The sequence below is a fragment of the Bubalus bubalis genome, chromosome 7 (assembly GCF_019923935.1).
Source record: "Bubalus bubalis isolate 160015118507 breed Murrah chromosome 7, NDDB_SH_1, whole genome shotgun sequence".
NCBI lineage: Eukaryota > Metazoa > Chordata > Mammalia > Artiodactyla > Bovidae > Bubalus > Bubalus bubalis.
The window spans coordinates 82,356,223-82,379,319 of record NC_059163.1 but is presented as its reverse complement, the minus strand read 5'-3'; the positions used below and the strand labels follow the sequence as shown (position 1 = coordinate 82,379,319).

Here is a 23,097-nt window from a genome sequence, read left to right as displayed (position 1 = left end):
AGGGAAGCCCAGTACTCTTATAAGCATTTTCAGATTTGCTCAGAAATTGTTTTGCTTGGTAAGAGTAAGCAGAATTATTTTCTCCTGAGGAAATGGTTACTTCATTGCTATATAAATATGTATTGATACATAGGGCAGAATTTATATTAGACAAAAAAAAGGAAACAATCTGAATGTACAACAGTAGTATAAAATGGTTAAATAAATTATAATGTATACATTTGATATAATATTCAGCATCCATTAAAACCAATAGATTAAAAATTTTGGATTTGAATGGTTAATGTGATGAAAGCTCATGATATACTGTTAAATGGAAAAGGCAAAATTCAAATCTGTATTTTATATTATAATTGATACAGTTCTAATTTTTACTTTATGCCTCTAATTTCACTGAGCTATACATCTGTATATCTGAGTATATGTTGTTGTTTTTGTTTTAGTCTCTAAGTTATGTCCAGCTCTTTGCAACCCTGTGGACGGTAGCCTTCCAGGCCACTCGGTCCATGGGATTTCCCAGGCAAGAATACTAGAATGAGTTGTGATTCCTCCTCCAGGGGATCTTCCTGATCCAGGGATTGAACCTGGTCTCCTGCACTGGCAGGTCGATTCTTTACCACTGAGCCACCAGGGAAGCTTATGAAATGTGTGTATGGGTGTGTGTGTGTGTGTATATATATATATATATATATATGCATCTATTTTATTGTGGTAAAAAAACAGAGAACACAAAGAAGACATACAGATAGCCAGCACACATGGGAAAAGATGTTCAGCATCACTAATCATCAGGGAAATGCAAACAAAACCACGAGATCTCACTTCAGAATAGCTAAGGCAAAGACAAGAAATTACAAGTGCTAGAAAGGATGTGGATAAAAAAGAATTCCTGTATATTGTTTGTGGGGTTTTAAATTGGTGCAGCCACTATGGAAAACAGTATAAACCTTCCTCAAAAAATTAAAAATAGAACTACCATATCTCTCAGCAATTTCACTTTTGAGTATTTACCCAAAGAAAGCAAAATCACTAATTAAAAAACCCTATTTTCATTGTAGTATTATTTATAATGGCCAAGATATAGAAGCAAGCTAAGGTCCATCAATAGATGAATGGATAAAGATGTAGTGTGTACATACAGTAGAATATTTGCCATTTAAAAAAAGAGTGAAATCTTGCCATGGGACATCATGGATGGGTCTAGAGGGTATTATGCTCAGTGAAGTAAATAAACAGAGAAAGATAAATACCATATGATCTCACTTATATGTAGAATGTAAAAAACAAACAAAATGAAACAAAAACAGACTCATAGATACGGAGAACAAATGGGTAGTTGCCAAAAGAAGAAGTTTGAGGGAATAAGTGAAATTAAGGTAATAGGTAAGTGAAATTAAGAGTACAAACTGCTGATTATAAAATAATTAAGTCATGGGGATGTAATTTACATACATATGCATAAGAAATATGGTCAGTAATACTGTAATGACTTTGGGCACAGATGTTCCCTAGACTTCAGGTTTGATCATTTCATAATGTATTTAAATGTCAAATTACTATTTTATATTCCTGAAGCTAACATAATATTGTTTGTAAGCTGTATTTCAAATAAAAAATAAGTAGATGAGAAGTATACAATATACAGATACAGTTATCAATAATATAATGCACATAATTACATTAATATGTAATATATTGCTGATAATTATATGAACACCTAATATTTTATGCCACTTTTTAAAAAGTTTATCAGACATTCCTGCATATATTACATATTCTACATTCCTCATCACAGTTCTCTGAACTAGGTAATTGTCTCCACTTTAACAAATGAAGGGTAAAGTTCAGATAGATTTGTATTATCTACCACTAATAACAACAACAAATTCGTAGTAGTAATTGTAGCAGCAGCAATAGGAAAGGAGTGGCAACTAGTAATTGTTGAACACATGCAGTTGTGAGAGAGTCTCTGAATAAAATGAATATCTGTCTATCCCCCCAAAAGATTCAGGTCATGAGCATGAGGGGGCAGGGCTTCCAGGTATCAGACACTAGGAAAAGATTCTGTTGTGGGTCCAGCTGTACTATGGAAGGGTAGGAAAAGATTTAGAGTGGTAGACTAAAAAGAGTACCTAACTTGGATCAGATGATGTATGTCCTTAACCTAGGACCTACCATTAATTTTATCTGTGAAAACAGGTAAATCAGTTCTCCTGACTTTCTTCATGTATAATATAAGAATTAACTAAGATCCTTTACAAGTCTACCATTTAGAGTTACTTTTTGCTTCCTTGAGGTGGGCACTGAACTACCACAGTCTGGGGAACGGGAAGAGAAGGACTATAAGAATGTGAATTTGAATAAGAATGAGAAAGAAAAGGAGAAAGAGAAGTCCATTAAAATATTCATAGCATGATACTTTATACGATATAATAATTAAACCTCAAAATAGCTTTACCTGTCATTAGTAAAAAGTTTGTTATCTGTTTTCCAATGAAAGGGCAAATCAGAAATTTACTTTACCATGATACCCATATTTGAAGAATAATCACTATCTTCGGGGAATCTAAGACTTAACAGATTGAAAAGAATTGGATTTTGAAGACCAAAGATGTATCTGAGAAACAACTGTTTCTTTCATTTGTTTTTACATAGTTTCACTTTAAAAGAATATCTTTTTTTTTTTTTACAGTTGGTGAAGTACATCCCCTAAAGGGTAAAATGAGATGTATTTTATGTATTAGATACTAGTTCCTTCGAACATGAAGAATAAACTTTTCATTTAACTTCCTTTTTCTAACTGACACTTTTTGCTGATTTACTGCATCTAAAGAATAAATGTATAAGTATATAAATATGTAATCTCAGAACCATCTTGCTAGTTGGAAGGTGGTTAAAAAAAACTACTTTCCATCATTTAATTCTCTCATGCCTAAAGGAGTATTTTTACCTTTTGACTGCTAACAGAAGATATCTTCTCAAAGCGATTCTCTACCTGATACGTTTTTTAATTATGTATTTCAGGCCCTGCTTGATACTCAGAATCTTTTGCGTGCACAAATCGCAAATTTTACTTTCAACCTGGGATTTTCAGGGAAATTTTACCATACAGGTAAGAGAGAGATTAACTATCCCCGTAGTTAGCCTCTCTGACCACTCTCTTTAAAACTGTGACCCCCCTCCTCTTCAGACCTTCTTGTGTCTCTCCACTACTTTATTTTCTTCATATTACTCAATTTCATTTAACTTATTTAACCTTTACAGAATGTTAATAGCTTGAAAGTTTATTCACCATGTTATTATTTAATGGCCTTTTCTCTATTGAACTATAATTTACAGACATAAAACTGTATAACTAATAAGTATAGTGTTCAATGGATTTCACCAAGTGTACAGAGCTGTGTACCCAGATCAAGAAAGAGGTACTACCAGAATCTACACACCCTCTCCCTTGTGCTGCTTTATAGTCACTTGCTTCCCACCAAGAAAACCACTATCCTGGCTTCTAATATCATAAATTAGTTTGCCTGGCTTTAAGATGTGTATAAAAAGAATCATATAAATGGAGTCTTTTATATATAGCTTGTTTTGTCTAACATTATTTTGGTTTTGCAGATATTATTGTGTAGGGTTGTATTTCTTTCAACTTTTTCTGTAGTATTGCAATGTTTGAATTTAACAAATTTATTTCATTCTGTTCCAGTGTGGATGGTTAGGTTGTTTTCAGTCTTTGCCTTTCGTTTTTTTGGAATAGTCATGTTAAGAATGTTTTAAACACAACTATTGTTAAAAATAGTTGTCCTTCAGAGGACAGTTTTTTTCTGTTGTTTATCAACCAGTAGAATTGCTGGTTATATGGTATACTTATAATCAGCTTTAGTAGAAAATGCCAAACAGTTTTTCAAAGTGGTGATATCAATTTATATTTCCAATACTATGTGAGTTTTCCTGTTGTTTTATATTCCTCCAAGTATTTAATATTATTATCTTATTATTTTAGCCCTTCTAGTGGGCATGTCATATCAGTTCAGTTGCTCAGTCGTGTCCGACTCTTTGCGACCCCATGAATCACAGCACGCCAGGTCTCTGTGTCTATCACCAACTCCCGGAGTTCACTCAAACTCACGTCCATTGAATCGGTGATGCCATCCAGCCATCTCATCCTCTGTTGTCCCCTTTACCTCCTGCCCCCAATCCCTCCCAGCATCAGAGTCTTTTCCAGTGAGTCAACTCTTCGTATGAGGTGGCCAAAGTACTGGAGTTTCAGCTTCAGCATCAGTCCTTCCAATGACCACCCAGGACTGATCTCCTTTAGGATGGAATGGTTGGATCTTCTTGCAGTCCAAGGGACTCTCAAGAGTCTTCTCCAACACCACAGTTCAAAAGCATCAATTCTTCAGCACTCAGCTTACTTCACAGTCCAACTCTCACATCCATACATGATCACTGGAAAAACCATAGCCTTGACTAGATGGACCTTTGTTGGCAAAGTAATATCTCGGCTTTTCAATATGCTATCTAGGTTGGTCATAACTTTCCTTCCAAGGAGTAAACATCTTTTAATTTCATGGCTGTAATCATCTGCAGTGATTTTGGAGCCCCCAAAAAATAAAGTCTGACACTTTCCACTGTTTCCCCATGTATTTCCCATGAAGTGATGGGACCAGATGCCATGATCTTAGTTTTCTGAATGTTGAGCTTTAAGCCAACTTTTTAACTCTCCTCTTTCACTTTCATCGAGAGGCTTTTTACTTCCTCTTCACTTTCTGCCATAAGGGTAGTGTTGTCTGCATATCTGAGGTTATTGATATTCCTCCCGGCAATCTTGATTCCAGCTTGTGCTTCTTCCAGCCCAGCATTTCTCATGATATACTCTGCATAGAAGTTAAATAAGCAGGGTGACAACATACAGCCTTGACATACTCCTTTTCCTATTTGGAACCAGTCTGTTGTTCCATGTCCAGTTCTAAAGGCTGCTTCCTGACCTGCATATAGGTTTCTCAAGAGGCAGATCAGGTGATCTGGTATTCCCATCTCTTTCAGAATTTTCCACAGTTTATTGGATCCACACAGTCAAAGGCTTTGGCATAGTCAATAAAGCAGAAATAGATGTTTTTCTGGAACTCTCTTGCTTTTTCAATGATCCAGCAGATGTTGGAAATTTGATCTCTGGTTCCTCTGCCTTTTCTAAAACCAGCTTGAACATCTGGAAGTTCATTGTTCACATACTGCTGAAGCCTGGCTTGGAGAATTTTGAGCATTACTTTACTAGCGTGTGAGATGAGTGCAATTGTGCGGTAGTTTGAGCATTCTTTGGCATTGCCTTTCTTTGGGATTGGAATGAAAACTGACCTTTTCCAGTCCTGTGGCCACTGCTGAGTTTTCCAAATTTGCTGGCATATTGAGTGCAGCACTTTCACAACATCATCTTTCAGGATTTGGAATAGCTCAACTGGAATTCCATCACCTCCACTAGCTTTGTTCGTAGTGATGCTTTCTAAGGCCCACTTGACTTTGCATTCCAGGATGTCTGGCTCTAGGTGAGTGATCGTGATTATCTGGGTCGTGAAGGTCTTTTTTGTACAGTTCTTCTGTGTATTCTTGCTTCCTCTTCCTAATATCTTCTGCTTCTGTTAGGTCCATACCATTTCTGTCCTTTATTGAGCCCACCTTTGCATGAAATGTTCCCTTTGTATCTCTACTTTTCTTGAAGAGATCTCTAGTCTTTCCCATTCTGTTGTTTCCTCTATTTCTTTGCATTGATCACTGAGGAAGGCTTTCTTATCTCTTCTTGCTGTTCTTTGGAACTCTGCATTCAAATGGGTATATCTTTCCTTTTCTCCTTTGCTTTCTGCATCTCTTCTTTTCACAGCTATTTGTAAGGCCTCCTCAGACAGCCATTTTGCTTCTTTGCATTTCTTTTCCATGGGGATGGTCTTGATCCCTGTCTCCTATACAATGCCACGAACCTCATTCCATAGTTCATCAGGCACTCTATCTATCAGATCTAGGCCCTTTAATCTTTTTCTCACTTCCACTGTATAATCATAAGGGATTTGATTTAGGTCATACCGGAATGGTCTAGTGGTTTTCCCCACTTTCTTCAATTTAAGTCTGAATTTGGCAATAAGGAGTTCATGGTCTGAGCCACAGTCAGCTCCTGTTCTTGTTTTTTCTGACTGTATAGAGCTTCTCCATTTTTGGCTGCAAAGAACATAATCAATCTGATTTCGGTGTTGACCATCTGGTGATGTCCATGTGTAGAATCTTCTCTTGTGTTGCTGGAGGAGAGTGTTTGCTATGACCAGTGCCTTCTCTTGGCAAAACTCTATTAGCCTTTGCCCTGCTTCATTCCCTATTCCAAGGCCAAGTTTGCCTGTTACTCCAGGTGTTTCTTGACTTCCTACTTTTGCATTCCAGTCCCCTATAATGAAAAGGACATCTTGTTTGGGTGTTAGTTCTAAAAGGTCTTGTAGGCCTTCATAGAACCGTTCAACGTCAGCTTCTTCAGCATTACTGGTTGGGGCTTAGACTTGGATTACTGTGATATTGAATGGTTTGCCTTGGAAACAAACAGAGATCATTCTGCCATTTTTGAGATTGCATCCAAGTACTGCATTTCGGACTCTTTTGTTGACCATGATGGCTACTCCATTTCTTCTAAGGGATTCCTGCCCACAGTAGTAGATATAATGGTCATCTGAGTTAAATTCACCCATTCCAGTCCATTTCAGTTCGCTGATTCCTAGAATGTCAACATTCACTCTTGCCATCTCTTCTTTGACCACTTCCAATTTGCCTTGATTCATGGACCTGACATTCCAGGTTCATATGCAATATTGCTGTTTACAGGATGGGACCTTGCTTCTATCACCAGTCACATCCACAGCTGGGTATTGTTTTTGCTTTGGCTCCATCCCGTCATTCTTTCTGGAGTTATTTCTCCACTACTAATTGGTTTGGTTCAGTCACTCAGTCATGTCCAACTCTTTGAGACCCCATAGACTGCAGCACTCCAGGCTTCCCTGTCCATCACCAACTCCGGGAGCTTGCACAAACTCATGTCCATTGAATCTTGATGCCATCCAACCATCTCATTCTCTGTCATCCCCTTCTCCTCCTGCCTTCAGTCTTTCCCAGCATCATGGTCTTTTCCAGTGAGTCAGTTCTTTGCATCAGGTGGCCAAAGCATCAGAGTTGATACTAATATCTGCTATTTAAGTACTCTAAGTTTGTTCATCATCTTCAAGATAGCCTTGGCAATTCTGGGCCTTTTGCATTTTTATATAGATTTTAAAATTAGCTTCCCAGATCCACAAAGATCCTCACTGGAATTTTTATGTTATTGCTGCTGCTGCTGTTGTTGTGCAGTCACCAAGTCCTGTCCTACTCTTTGCAACCCCAGGGACTGTAGCATGCCAGGCTCCTCTGTCCTCGACTGTCTCCCAGAGATTGCTCAAATTCATGTCAGTTGAGTCAGTGATACTGTCTGAACCATCTCGTCCTCTGTTGCCCTGTTGTCCTGTTGCCTTCAATCTTTCCCAGCATCAGGGTCTTTTCCAGTGAGTCAGCTCTTCATATCAGGTGGCCAAAGTATTGTAGCTTCCACTTCAGCAACAGTTCTTCCAATGAATATTCAAGGTTGATTTCCTTTAGTATTGACCAGTTTGATCTCCTTGCAGTCCAAGGGACTCTCGAGAGTCTTCTGTAGCACCGCAATTTGAAAGCATCAGTTCTTCGGCACTCAGCCTTCTTCTGGTCCAGCTCTCACATCCATACATGACTACTGGGAAAACCATACCTTTGACTACACAGACCTTTGTTGACAAAGTGATGTCTCTGCTTTTTAATATGCTGTTTCTCAGCTTTCCTTCCAAGAAGCAAGCATCTTTTAATTTCATGGCTGTAGTCACTGTCCACAGCGATTTTGGAACCCAAGAAAGGAAAGTCTCACTGCTTCTGCTTTTTCCCCATCTGTTTGCGATGAAATGATGGAATCGGATGCCATGATATTAGTTTTTAATGTTGGGTTTCAGGCCAGGTTTTTCACTCTTCTCTTTCACCCTCATCAAGAGGCTTTTTAGTTCCTCTTCACTTTCTGCCATCAAATGGAATCATTTGCATATCTGAGGCAGTTGGTATTTCTCCTGGTAGTCTTGATTCCAGCTTGTGATTTGTCCAGCCCAGCATTTCACATGAAGTACTCTGCGTAGAACTTAAATAAGCAGGTTGACAATATACAGCTTTGTCACCCTATACTATTTTTATTTAAATTACATTAAATCTATTAATTAATTTGGGGAGAATTGTTGTACTAAACATTGAGTCTTCCTATGCTTGAACATATTTGTGCTCAGTGTATGCTCAGTCATGTCTGACTCTCAGCCACTCCAGGGACTGTGGCCTGCCAGGCTCCTCTGTCCATGGAATTTTCCAGGCAACTGGAGTGGGTCACCAGTTCCTACTTCAAGGGATCTTTCTGACCCAGGGATCAAACCTAAGACTCTTGCATCTCCTGCATTGGCAGGCGAATTCTTTACTAACTGGGAAGAACTCATATTTAGGTCTTCTTTAATTATACTTGACAAAACTTTATTATTTTTCTATTTATTCCTTGGTGGAGTTTTTTGGTGCAGTAGTTAACTGTGTCTTTTTTACAGTTTTTTCCCCCATTTCTCTGTTAATAATATGTAAAAATAAAATTGATCTTGTGTACTGATATTAATATTCAGCAGCCTTGCTAAACTCACTTATTAATTCTATACTTTCAAGATTCTTTTGGATTTTCTACCTATTCAATCATAAAATTTTTGGATAGTAAAAATTTTACTTCTTCCTTTCTGAGCTTTATGAATTTTTTTTTCTTTTCCTTGCCTACTACATTAGCTTGGATGTCCAGTAAATATTAAATAAACATGGTGATAACAACACTCATGTCCTGTTCCTGACCTCAGGGGAAACCCTTAAGTAGTTTTGTTCCTGTTCTTGAGGGGAATTCTTTCAATAGACAATTTCATAGAAAGTCTTTATTAGCTTAAGGAAGATCCCTTCTGTTCCTAGATTGCTAAATGTATGGATGTTGAATGTATTTTATTTATAAATTATCTGTTGTCATTCCTCACTAAAATGATCACTCTAAAACACTTTATTGTTGTAATACCAGCAAGTAGAACAGTGCCTAATGAAAAAAAATGAGCTTATAAGTAAAGGATTGGGTGAAAATAAAATTACTTTCTTTTCACCATTAGTATTTATAGGGAACAAGGTCAGAGAATAAAATTTGACCATGTTGTGTTGTGAAAGAAAATCACTCTAAACAATAAGAATAACTAAAACTTCTTTCCCAAACATAATAGAAATACAAGAAAACATTCCTGGCAACTAAATTTTTTTTTGTCCAATGCTGATGCTAAAGACCAACTCGAGCCAGTTGCTGTCCTTCATTTCTGTTTCTGAGAGACTCACCTCTTTCCTTACTTGGGTTCTCCCAAACAGCTCACAGTACGTGTGTCCTCTCTCTAAGCCAAGGAGAGTAGATGGAACACAGGAGGAAGCTACGGAGAAAGCATGACAGAGTTTTGTATAAGATCTGAAAGCTCCCACAACACTTAGTTAGGGTTGTCTAAAACCAGTAAAATCAGTTTTCAGTGGGAACAGATATAAAATTTAATCATCTGAATCCTTTGAAAATTGGATATTGTAAAGTTTAATTGAATTACATTGTCTACCTTTCTAAATGAGTAACTCCTTTTTCTGTTAAAAATTCTGTTTTATTCAGTCTTGAAGGGAAGAAGAAAAACAGCACCCTCATACTAGTAAGTTTTATTTTAGAAAAGGGTTTCATCTTATTTGGTTTACTTTCATTTTTGAAAGATTTGTGCATTTTGTGAAAAATAAAGAGATGAAAGAATAAAAATTGTAGTTCCCTTTTAGTGAGCAACACCATATTCTAGTTACTTAACTAAGCACTTTTCATGTAACTTTTCATTGAATTCTAGGAGTTAAAGAATGTGTATCTTGTTTTCTAGATAATAACATAGAAACTTAGTGGGGCCCAAGGTTATATCGCTAGTTAAGTGTAAAAAACAATACTCTTAACTTTCAGTCAGAGCCCAAGTCTTATGTATTAGGAAAAAATGGATTATTATCATTTAATTGGCAATCCTTGGTTAAGGAAGCTGAATGTCAAAAGGTGCCTTCCCCTTATCTATAGGTTCTTTAGGTTTGTATATTTTTCCAGATCACCAAGAATCAATCAGTTCAGTTTAGTCACTCAGTAGTGTCCAACTCTTTGCAACCCCATGGACTATAGCACACCAGGCCTCCCTGTCCATCACCAACTCCCAGAGTGTACTCAAACTCATGTCCATTGAGTCAGTGATGCCATCCAACCATCTTATCCTCTGTGATCCCCTTCTCCTCCCGCCTTCAGTCTTTCCCACCATCAGGGTCTTTTCAAACGAGTCAGTTCTTCAAATCAGGTAGCCAAAGTACTGGAGTTTCAGCCTCAGCATCAGTCCTTCCAGTGAACACCCAGGACTGATCTCCTTTAGGATGGACTGGTTGGATCTCCTTGCAGTCCAAGGGACTCTCAAGAGTCTTCTCCAACACCACAGTTCAAAAGCATCAATTCTTGAGCACTCAGCTTTCTTTGTAGTCCAACTCTCACATCCATACATGACTACTGGGAAAACCATAGCTTTGACTAGATGGACCTTTGTTGGCAAAGTAATGTCTCTGCTTTTTAATAAGCTATCTAGGTTGGTCATAACTTTTCTTCCAAGGAGCAAACGCCTTTTAATTTCATGGCTGCAGTCACCATCTGAAATAGTGTTACAGATGAGAACCAATAGTGTGTAAATTTTAATTATATCAGAGAATTACTTAACTATGTGAAGAGAAAAGTTATATAAATTAGTAAATGCTCATCTTATCTCTAAACTCCACATTTGGTCCATAAATGTTGGTTAAGGGTCCTGAATTTGGAGTTGTGTAATTTGGGTTAGAATTAAGATTCTGAATTCAGGTTCTATCCCATATTTCCATTGACTTGTGGCAAATTACATCGCCTCTCCAAATATCAATTTCCTTATCTGTAAAATGGAATTAGTGGCTTTGAGCACAGAGTTCTAGTGAGAATTAAATGAGACAATACTTGAAAAACAGTTAAGATAGTCTCAATTGCAATGATAGTTTTTAATATAGTATCAGAGTAGGAAATACTACAGAAAAAAATATTGAAGAGACACAAGTTACTTAAATAGATATATAATAAAATAATAATTTACATTAACTGTAAGATTTCAATGTAGTTTTGTAACAACTTAAGAAATGACACTTAAAATTGAGGAATTTGACTTGAGTTCTCTCTCTAGTTCTGACAAAAGTTGGTAAAGTGGAGAAATAAAGGAGTGACAAGAAGCCAGGATAATCAAACCATGAATGACTATGTTTCAACTGTTTTTTATCATGACATTTGAAGTATTAGGCAACAGATACTTATTCTCAATATAATTAATTCTGATGTAAAACATCCCCAAAGTAGAATTAAAGGAAATCAGATAAGGAAGAGCTGTAAAGAAAAAAGGAAGGGCCTTACAGTTATGCCTGCTATGAATTTACATAAGCCTATCAGAGGGGCCCTCTATGATGTTCAGAAAAGGACAGCAAATGCCTGAGCAATCTTTCCAAAGAATTCTGAAATCTGTTGCACTGTCCTCATATATAAACTTTGAGTAAAGGCTAACTAGAAAAATGAATAAAGAGGAGAGAAGAAAAAAGATAGGGAAAGGTAGGAACTATAGGAGACAGAGAATAGAGCTAAAAGTAGTTGGAGGGGTGACTTTATTCATAAACTAGGAAATCTCAGCTCACTTTTCCCAGAGGAGGTGGAAATCAGCAATGAACTGATTACTAGGAAACCCTAAGAGAAATCTACTTGTTTTCAGTATGCGAAAGTAAAACTGCAACAAGTAATTGACTTGTAATCTTAACTAATAAGGTGTCCTGAGGACATGCAAAATTAAGCAAGAGGAGAGTATTTAAGTAGAGACGTTTAACTGCAGGGAAACCAAAAGCATCATCCTTATGTCGAGAAAAAAAAGAAAAACGTATTTAAGCGTCACCAGTCACACTTAGTAAATGTCTCTTTACTAGGGCCACCTTATTTATTACCTAAAAAGCAGCAGGACACAAGACTTTGCCATGACTGGGGTCATCAGATTTCTATGCCCCTGACTCTATCTTCCTATTCTTTTGCATGCCTTTCTAGAAGGCTTCCCAGAGCTTAGAAGCCCCAAGAACGCCTGGTGTGGGTGACTCATTAATCAAGCAATTACTTAATATAATGGCTTGATCAGTTCTTAAATTCTTAAATACAATGTCCCCTCTGTCACATAACACTCTGGTAAGCCTCCGCGGCACCCCCCCACCCCCACCCCATATAGTACTGTAGTGAAAAAAAGAAAAAACTCCAGGAGACACATAGAAGATGCAAGAACAGGAGCAAGAAATACAGGAGGGAAGGACACGGGCATTTTAAATTACCCAGTATGTACCTGGATCTTGTAGACACTTTCTCACAAAAGGAATAAAATAGATATTGCTGTCTATATTTTTGCCTACATGAACACCAACATTAAAGGGGTTATATGACTTGCCCACAGCCACACAGCTCAAATGTGTTGGAACCTAGAAATTAACTAAAAAGCTTCTAACTCCAAAGGCTATACTTGTTCAACTCCACTGACATGAGTAACAAGAATAACATGAGTAGTATGCTAAAGAGAATAAAATAAGGGAACTAAAACAGATTCGATTTACGTATGCCCTTTACAGAGAGAGCAAGAGTTCCCTCACATCAGCAGAGTACCTAAGCATGTGAAAGTGAAATTGAAGACTGTCCTTATTGAAAGATTATGTTATTACACCCATTCTATATAACTAATCGTGTTCCTCCTGCATACATCAGAACAACCATGCAGCCATGTACTACATCTTTACCTTTGGTCTCTTTCATTGCCCAATAAATCATAAGATCTAACTGATCCTTTTCCTGCCAGTAGTTACTACCTTCATTTTTTCGGAAAATTAAATCATAGAGGGGTGGTAACAAGTGGCTTGGTTGGCTGTGCAGGGGGAGTAGTCTGTCCACCCTCATTAGCCTCTAGAGACCCATCAGAACCAGTCACACAAGAACTGCTATTGAAAATACGAAGACGTTTTTCTCCATGCAGAAGGGACATCATTTGAAGAATCTACTGTTCTAGGACCTTATTGAATTGAGTGTCATTGCTGAAATTAAAGTGTGACTGTATAATTTTGTGATGATTAATATCATCTTATGAGATGTCAGGACAGACACCTTACACTGCTCTCATTTATGGTTTAGTAAAGAAACTCTACCTGGAGAAACATAAAAAGAGACTCCTACTCCTGCATATAAATTAGAGAACTGTATCATTTCCCACTCTCAACTAAACTGCAGATCAGAGAAAATGAAGGAAATAAAATAAGCCCAAATATGAAATTCAGAAGAACCACAAAGCTGACTCTCAAGGAAATAGAGGTTTTTTGATGTTTGTTTCCAAGAACTTGAAAGAAAGGAAAAGCATGACGAACATGAGTTCCACCAAGGAGCACAGTGATTCTTGGGTTGTTTTATGATGACTTCATTTCTCAGCTTCTTTCCATCACCATCTTTCTTTTTTTCTTTCCTTCAGTTTTCTCTAGTTTTTTCAATAACAATTCCCACATTTCCCTTTTTCTCCCTTTTATGCATTAGTATAAAAAGCAGAGGAAACAGAGATCAAATTGCCAACATCTGTTGGATCATCAAAAAAGCAAGAGAGTCCCAGAAAAACATCTATTTCTGCTTTATTGACTATGCCAAAGCCTTTGACTGTGTGGATCACAACAAACTGTGGAAAATTTTGAAAGAGGTGGGAACACCAGACCACCTGACCTGACTCTTGAGAAACCTGTATACAGGTCAAGAAGCAACAGTTAGAACTGGACATGGAACAACAGACTGGTTCTAAATAGGAAAAGGAGTACATCAAGGCTGTATATTGTCACCCTACTTATTTAACTTATATGCAGAGTACATCATGAGAAACGCTGGGCTGGAAGAAGAACAAGCTGGGATCTAGATTGCCGGGAGAAATATCTATAACCTCAGATATGCAGATGACACCACCCTTATGGCAGAAAGTGAAGAAGAACTAAAGACCCTCTTGATGAAAGTGAAAGAGGAGAGTGAAAAACTTGGCTTAAAACTCAGCATTCAGAAAACTAAGATCATTGCTTCTGGTCCCATCACTTCATGGCAAATAGATGGGGAAACAGGGGAAATGGTGGCTGACTTTATTTTTGGGGGCTCCAAAATCACTGCAGATGGTGACTGCAGCCATGAAATTAAAAGACGCTTACTCCTTGGAAGGAAAGTTATGACCAACCTAGACAGCATATTAAAAAGCAGAGACATTTCTTTGTCAACAAAGGTCCATGTGGTCAAGGCTATAGTTTTTCCAGTAGTCATGTATGGATTTGAGAGTTGGACTGTAAAGAAAGCTGAGCACCAAAGAACTGATGCTTTTGCACTGTGGTATTGGAGAAGACTCTTAAGAGTCCCTTGGACTGCAAGGAGATCCAACCAGCCCATCCTAAAGGAGATCAGTCCTGGGTGGTCATTGGATGGACTGATGTTGAAGCTGAAACTCTGATACTTTGGCCACCTGATGTGAAGAGCTGACTCATTTGAAAAGACCGTGATGTTGGGAAAGATTGAGGGCGGGAGGAGAAGGGGACGACAGAGGATGAGATGGTTCGATGGCAACACTGACTCGATGAACATGAGTTTGGGTGAACTCCAGGAGTTGGTGATGGACAGGGAGGCCTGGCGTGCTGCAGTACACGGGGCCGCAAAGTGTTGGATACGACTGAGCAACTGAACTGAACTGAACTGAACTTATTCACAAACGTAAGGAGTAACCCAGATAAATTATGGAATTATTTTGTTGGCAATGTTGTGTTACAACCCATGTCAGAGTGATCTAAATACTATTAGAGCTCTACAACACATTTCCCACTCATATTCCCTGCACTGCATTCCCTGCTTATACCCCATTTCTCTCCAAACTTAAATTATACAAAGATCCTAAAAGTTAAAAATTCTAAAGTCCTTTGGAATGATTGTGTATTTCCTTCTTACACCAATTTTATATGCATGTCTCATGTTTTAAAACTTTTAAAAAGAGTTGTATCACACTCTCTGGTTGTTCACCAAGTAACAGATTTTCCTTTGTTACAATTCATGTTCAAAGCTTTACATGTATGTAAGATAGTATAAATGGTATCTTCTAAATGCATATATAGGATTACATTACTGGATGGATAGATGGATAGATATACATACAGATGAACAGGCAATCAGTGTAGCTGAAATTAATTGAATAATTTTTTCCCTCTTCCCTACGCCCTAGGAACTGAAGAGGAAGATGAAGGGGATGACCGTCTTTTGGGGTCTGTTGAAGAGTTCTGGTGGTTTCCACATATGTGGAGCCATATGCAGCCCCACCTCTTCCATAATGAGTCATCTTTGGTGGAACAGATGATTCTCAACAAAAAGTTTGCCTTAGTAAGTAACTCACTTTGAACTAAAGTGCACAGACTACTAAAGTGACTGGCTTTTTATATTGAGAACATCTGAGGTTTGGGGCATACGGGCACTTTTAAGCAGGCATTTCTATGTGATGGTCAGAAACACTCGGTAGTGCAGCCTGTCAGCATGTGACTTTTGAATTCGTATTGGATGTTCATCACTATGTTTCATGTTTTGCTGCTCCTGCTAAGTCACTTTAGTCGTGTCCGACTCCCTGCGACCCCATGGACTGCCGCCCACCAGGCTTCTCCATCCATGGGACCCCCCAGGCAAGAGTGGGGTCTAATTTAAAAGGAAATTTTCAGGACACTCACAGGACTCAGCTACATGACATTACAGTCAGAGCTCATAAAATATGGTTCACATCCAGAAAGAGCTTTCAGCTGCACTGAGAAGACAAAATACACACATAAAACAAATCTCCCCTTAGAAAACAAGCGTACACTTACCAAAGGAGATGGGGGAGGGATAAAAAAGGAATTGGGGATTAGCAGATACAAACTACTACATATAAAATAGATCAACAATGAGGTCTTACTGTATAGTACAGGAAACTATATTTGACATGCTATGCTTTTGAACTGTGGTGTTGGAGAAGACTCTTGAGAGTCCCTTGGACTGCAAGGATATCTAACCAGTCCATTCTGGAGGAGATCAGCCCTGGGATTTCTTTGGAAGGATTGATGCTAAAGCTGAAACTCCAGTACTTTGGCCACCTTATGCAAAGAGTTGACTCATTGGAAAAGACCCTGATGCTGGGAGGGATTGGGGGCAGGAGGAGAAGGGGACGACAGAGGATGAGATGGCTGGATGGCATCACTGACATGATGGACGTGAGTCTGAGTGAACTCCAGGAGTTGGTGATGGACAGGGAGGCCTGGTGTGCTGCGATTCATGGGGTCACAAAGAGTGGGACACGACTGAGCGACTGAACTGAACTGAACTGAATAAACCATAATAGAAAAGACTATGAAATGAATATATATACACACACATACATATAGATATATAATTGAATCATTTTACTGTAAAGAGAAGCTAGCACAACACTGTTAGTCGACTATAGTTCAGTTTAAAAAAACAGTCTTCAGTAAAATGAGATATTCCTGGACCTAGTGCCAAACTGTATAGACGTAAAAGCCACCACTCAGAGAAAGAAGTGTCATTGAGATTACCCAAGGAAATGTTGTGTAAATAGGATTTCAGGTACATTCTGAAATCAGAATAAAATTTAAGTGTCAGGGAGAATTTGGAGTTAAATGAGGCTGAGGGAAACACAGGTAGGAGGTGTTTGCTGGCAGACGGTAATGAAATCTCAATCTGGAAAGGCAAATGGGAAGAAAACCATTTCAAAGACATCAAATACATATAACACAGGGAAGGAACATTCATTTGACTGAGCAAGATACACTGTTTTATAACCAAGAGGATTCTGATTCTGGACAGGAAATTTTACAGTTAAAGTTAAGTGCAGTACATGGGAAAATGTGCTTGTGATGAGTGGAGATGGTATAGAGAGGTTAACAAACCAACACGGCATGTTTGGGGTGGGAGTGTGTTTATCTTTGTATTATTCTGATGGGCACACAAACATGTGGAGGGAGTCCAGACAAGTAACTCTTTGCTGAACCAGCATTCTCCTTCCTGGGCAGAGAGTACACTGGGGCAAGGACTGTGTTCTGTCTATCACAGTTCCCAGTTCATAAACATACTCAGTGAATATCATCAGTAGTATGAACATCATCAGTAGTATGAACAATTAAAGCGGCAGAAATTACCTCTCAAAAAGCAAGTGAAGTGTAATATATCTTTATTTATTACAGCATTTTTCTTATTTGCAAACCCAAAAATTTATATTACAGTGTTCATAGATTATGTTGTTAATAAAGCTAAAACCATCAGATCATATTTCTAGGTTCAGTTCAGTCAGTCAGTCATGTCCAACTCTTTGGGACCCCAGGGACTGCAGCACACCAGGCTTCCCTGTCCATCACCAATTCCTGGAGCCTACTCAAACTTATGTCCATCGTGTCAGTGATGCCATCCAACCATCTCATCCTCTGTTGTCCCCTTCTTCTCCTGCCTTCAATCTTTCCCAGCATCAAGGTCTTCTCCAATGAGTCTGTTCTTCGTATCAGGTGGCCAAAGTATTGGAGTTTCAGCTTCAGCATCAGTACTTGCAATGAATACTCAGGACTGATTTCCTTTAGGATGGACTGGTTGGATCTCCTTGCAGTCCAAGGGACTCTCAAGAGTCTTCTCTGACACCACAGTTAAAAAGCATCAATTCTTCGGCGCTCAGCTTTCTTTATAGTCCGACTCTCACATCCATACATGACTACTGGAAAAACCATAGCTTTGACTAGATGGACCTTTGTTAGCAAAATAACAAAGGTCTGCTTTTTAATATGTTATCTAGGTTAGTCATAGCTTTTCTTCCCAGGAGCCAATGTCTTTTAATTTCATGGCTGCAGTCACCATCTGCAGTGATTTTGGAGCCCCCCAAAAAATGAAGTCTGCCACTGTTTCCCCATCTATTTGCCATGAAGTGATGGGACCAGATGCCATGATCTTAGTTTTCTGATGTTGAGTTTTAAGCCAGCATTTCCACTCTCCTCTTTCACTTTCATCAAGAGTCTCTTTAGTTCCTCTTCCCTTTCTGCCGTAAGGGTGGTGTCATCTGCATATCTGAGGTTATTGATACTTCTCCCGGCAATCTTGATTCCAGCTTGTGCTTCTTCCATTCCAGCGTTTCTCATGATGTACTCTGCATATAAGTTAAATAAGCAGGGTGACAATATACAGCCTTGACGTACTCCTTTCCCGATTTGGAACCAGTCTGTTGTTCCTGTGCTAAGTGTTGCTTCTTGACCTGCATACAGATTTCTCAGGAGGTAGATCAGGTGGTCTGTTTTTCCCATCTCTTTAAAAATTTTCCACAATTTGTTGTGATCCACACAGTCAAAGGCTCTGGCGTAGTGTTGTTCATGTACTGTATTTCTAGGTAAATCCTACTAATTGTAGTCTAAGGCTAGTGTGCAAAAGAATTAAAATACATTACACTAGTTAATTTGGATATGATTTGGGAAATTCTAAAATATAACCACTCCCTTGACAGACCAAACATTTTTTTCTATAGATTTGAAGTCCTGACCCCAGAACTAGGGTCTTCCCAGGTGGCTCAGTGGTAAAAGAATCCGCCTGCTAATGCAGGAGATGCTGGTTCGATCCAGTGTTGGGAAGATTTCCTGGAGGAGGAAATGGTAACCCACTTCAGTATTCTTTCTGGAGAATCCCATGGATAAAAGAGCCTGGTGGGTGACAGTCCATAGGGTCGCAAAGAGTTGGATGCGACTAAACATGCACCAGAACTAGAAATGACTAATTTGAAGCATAATCTCAATTTTGAGGTTTACTGCAGTTTTGCCTTTTCCAGTGTTATAGTCTCTAAACCCTGAAACTATATGAAACTCTGTGGAAACAAGAGCACATGTTATATCTCCCTTGGCTGGCCCCCCAGTTATGTAACTATCAGTTTTTTTGGTTAATCAGAATTTAAGAAAGTGCTGATGGCCACTTGCCCAATTAACATGAAATGTATTTTACATAAACTTCTAAAGCCCCAGGAGGTTTGAATAGTTGACTCACATAGTATCTTACTCGAATTTGTACAACAAAAGTTTAGAACTTGTGAAACATACTGCTTTTTCCACAAGAATATAGAAGACCAAATACTATGGGTAGCATCAGGAGCCCATATTTATATTTTAACTTCAAACTACTCCCCAAAATAGACAAATGGCTTCAAGTGCACATTTTACAGACATTGATATTTTGTCAAAAAAACACAAATAGGTCTCTACATGCTAGTATTTTGAATATGTTGACAGTATTTGCAAACTCCTGTGAGATGGAGAGCTACCATTCTTCCCTAAAAATATATATATAAATAGGACTAGTAAACAGCACGTAGAAGTGGATAAACATTGCCACAGTTTGTAACAGCACTAAAAATCCCCTCAATGTAGCAAACAGTAATTCCGTCATCTTCAGAAATCTAAAAGACTGCTGATATTAGCAATGTTAATCAGCAAGAGAGGATATGGAGGAGAAAATTATTTTGTAGTTTCTTTTTAAATCTGTGGAGAAAGGAAGGAATTTTTAAAAGAGGAAAATACATACATAAAATAAAATAAAGTACTAGTAAAAGATAAACTAAGAAGTGATAGAGAAAATTTCAAGGTATGTTGTTATTGTTGTTTTGGTAGCCTTCAAAAAAAATTTTACCAAGGCATATTTGACTACATTCGCTGTTATATTCCCCTGAAAACAGAACATTATCTGGAATAATAGTATTCTGTTAGGACTTGGATGAATTAATCAACATATGCCAATATTATTCCGTTCAGTTCAATCACTCAGTCATGTTCAACTCTTTGTGACCCCATGGACTGCAGCACACCAGGCCTCCGTGTCCATCACCAACTCCCGGAGTTTACTCAAACTCACGTCCCTTGAGTTGGTGATGCCATCCAACCATATCATTCTCTGTTATCCCCTTCTCCTCCCACCTTCAGTCTTTCCCAGCATCAGGGTCTTTTCCAATGAGTAAGTTCTTCGCAGGTGGCCAAACTATTGGAGTTTCAGCTTCAGCATCAGTCCTTCCAATGAATATTCAGGACTGATTTCCTTTAGGATGGACTGGTTGGATCTCCTTGCAGTCCAAGGGACTCTCAAGAGTCTTCTCCAACACCACAGTTCAAAGGCATCAATTCTTCAGTGCTCAGCTTTCTTTATTGTCCAACTCGCACATCCATAAATGACCACTGGAAAAACCATAGCTTTGACTAGACGGACCTTTGTTAGCAAAATATCTCTGCTTTTTAATGTGCTATCTAGGTTGGTCATGGCTTTTCTTCCAAGGAGCAAACGTCTTTTAATTTCATGGCTGCAGTCATCATCTGCAGTGATTTTGGAGCCCCAAAAATAAAGTTTGTCACTGTTTCCACTGTTTCCCCATCTATTTGCCATGAAGTGATGGGACCAGATGCCATGATCTTAGTTTTCTGTATGTTGAGTTTTAAGCCAACTTTTTCACTTTCATCAAGAGGTTCTTTAGTTCCTCTTCACTTTCTGCCATAAGGGTGGTGTCATCTGCATATCTGAGGTTATTGATATTTCTCCCGGCAATCTAGATTCCAGCTTGTGCTTCTTCCAGCCCAGCGTTTCTCATGATGTACTCTGCATATAAGTTAAATAAGCAGGGTGACAATATACGGCCTTGATGTACTCCTTTCCCAATTTGGAACCAGTCTGTTGTTCCATGTCCAGTTCTATTGCTTCTTGACCTGCATACAGATTTCTCAGGAGGCAGGTCAGGTGGTCAGCTATTCCCATCTCTTTCAGAATTTTCCACAGTTTATTGTGATCCACACGGTTAGAGGTTTTGGCATAGTCAATAAAGCAGAAATAGATGTTTTTCTGGAATTCTCTTGCTCTTTTCCATGATCCAACAGATATTGATTATTTGTTCTCTGGTTCCTCTGCTTTTTCTAAAACCAGCATGAACATCTGGATGTTCACGGTTCACACCTGGATGTTCACGGTTCACACATTGTTGATGCCTGGCTTGGAGAATTTTGAGCATTACTTTACTAGCATGTGAGATGAATGAAATTGAGCAGTAGTTTGAGCATTCTTTGGCATTGCCTTTGGGATTGGAATGAAAACTGACCTTTTCCAGTCCTGTGGCCACTGCTGAGTTTTCCAAATTTGCTGGCATTTTGAGTGCAGCACTTTCACAGCATCATCTTTTAGGATTTGAAATAACTCAACTGGAATTCCATCACCTCCACAAGCTTTATTCATAGTGCTGCTTCCTAAGGCCCACTTGACTTCACATTCCAGGAGAAATGATCATGAACTGAAAGAATAATTCAAATTTGAAATTTGGTCATTCTTAACCTCACATGTTAAACAGAGGACATTTCTTAAAAATGCCATTCGTAGTTTCAGGTTGACAACCCAAATTATGGTCTTGAGGCAGCAGAGAACATTCATAAAAGTTTAATCAGATGCAGAACCAATTGACTTTTTTGACAGGAGAAGACACACATAAAAAGAGACTGGATCCAGGATCAGTCCCTCCTGGGTCATAACAACGTGAAGGAGAACAGAAGCTTTTGGGAACAGTGATTAGTATATAACACACAGTGGAGAACAGCTGTTGTTTTTATTATCATTATATTCAGTATCATAAAACTGCCATCTTCAGTTTTCGCCTAGGTTTCTGTGTTTAGAGTGACAGGTACGAGGGACAAAGATCCTCAAGTTTAAAAGCTTATTTTATATTGGGGAAGACATTGGTTCATGTGAATTCTACATTTTCTAGTATGTGTTCTCTAATGCCCACTAAGTCATTAGTCACAAAGCTGCTTTGCTGTTAAATTTAAAGATGCAATAAGAAAAGCTCAAGGGTTTTATTTTTTTTTTATATATTCTATATTATTTCCTTAAATTCTTACAGCAGCTCTGAACTGTAGGCATACTTATTCTCACACCGTGAAGAAGAACACTGAAAAGTCAGAGAAATGACACTGATCCACTCATGGTGATAAAGCTCACTAGTGGTAGAATTTAAAACCAGAAATCCTCTTTTATTTTTAAACTGCATAAACTGTGATTCCAAGCGTCCTCACTGGCCTCCTAAACCAATTCACAGGTATAAGTCTAGATTTCTCTTTTGCCTGTTAACCCAAGGGGGTATCTGGGACTTCTGCTAACATCAGGGAAACTGAGAACTAGAGGTGAAATTCATAGGACAACATTTGCCTTAGGTTCCCAAATGCTCCTTGAGATAGGCAGAGTCTATAACATGTTGGGAAGGAAAACAAACAGCTGCATCAGGGGAACTTTCCACATGACTGACCGGCATTTATCATGTGTAGACACAAGTTGGTTGTGTGTGCTCAGTCATTTGTGACCCCATGGACTGTAGCCCGCCAGGCTCCTGTGTCCATGGAATTTTCCAGGCAAGAATACTGGAGTGGGTTGCCATTCCCTACTCCAGGGATTCTTCCCAACCTAGGTATCAAACCTACATCCCTTTCCTCTCCTGTACTGGCAGGCTGATTCTTTACCAACTGCACCACCTTGGAAGCCCCATCATGTCTACTTCGCAGTCCCATACAGAGTCTACTTTATTATTTTTTTTTTAGTTCAATGGCACTTTTATTTTTCCCAGTGGTACTTTCTTAAAATTTATTTATTTTTAATTGAAGGATGATTGCTTTACAGTATTTTGTTGGTTTCTACCAAACATCAACATGAATCAGCCATAAGTTTACCCATGTCCCTTCCCACTTCAACATCCCTTCCACCTTCCTCCCTGTCCTACCCCTCTAGGTTGATATCAAGCCCTAGTTTGAGTTCCCTGA

The 23,097-nt window shown here is 38.5% G+C and overlaps 1 protein-coding gene across 1 annotated transcript in view; it reads left to right on the top strand.

Moving 5' to 3' along the window:
- NDST3 (N-deacetylase and N-sulfotransferase 3) overlaps window positions 1–23,097 on the top strand; it is a 185,430-nt gene that overhangs the window by 64,842 nt on the left and 97,491 nt on the right. The window contains exons 3-4 of the mRNA XM_025290266.2: window positions 3,025–3,112; window positions 15,483–15,637. Coding sequence (XP_025146051.1) covers window positions 3,025–3,112; window positions 15,483–15,637 — 243 coding nt within the window. The remainder of the gene's footprint in view (window positions 1–3,024; window positions 3,113–15,482; window positions 15,638–23,097) is intronic.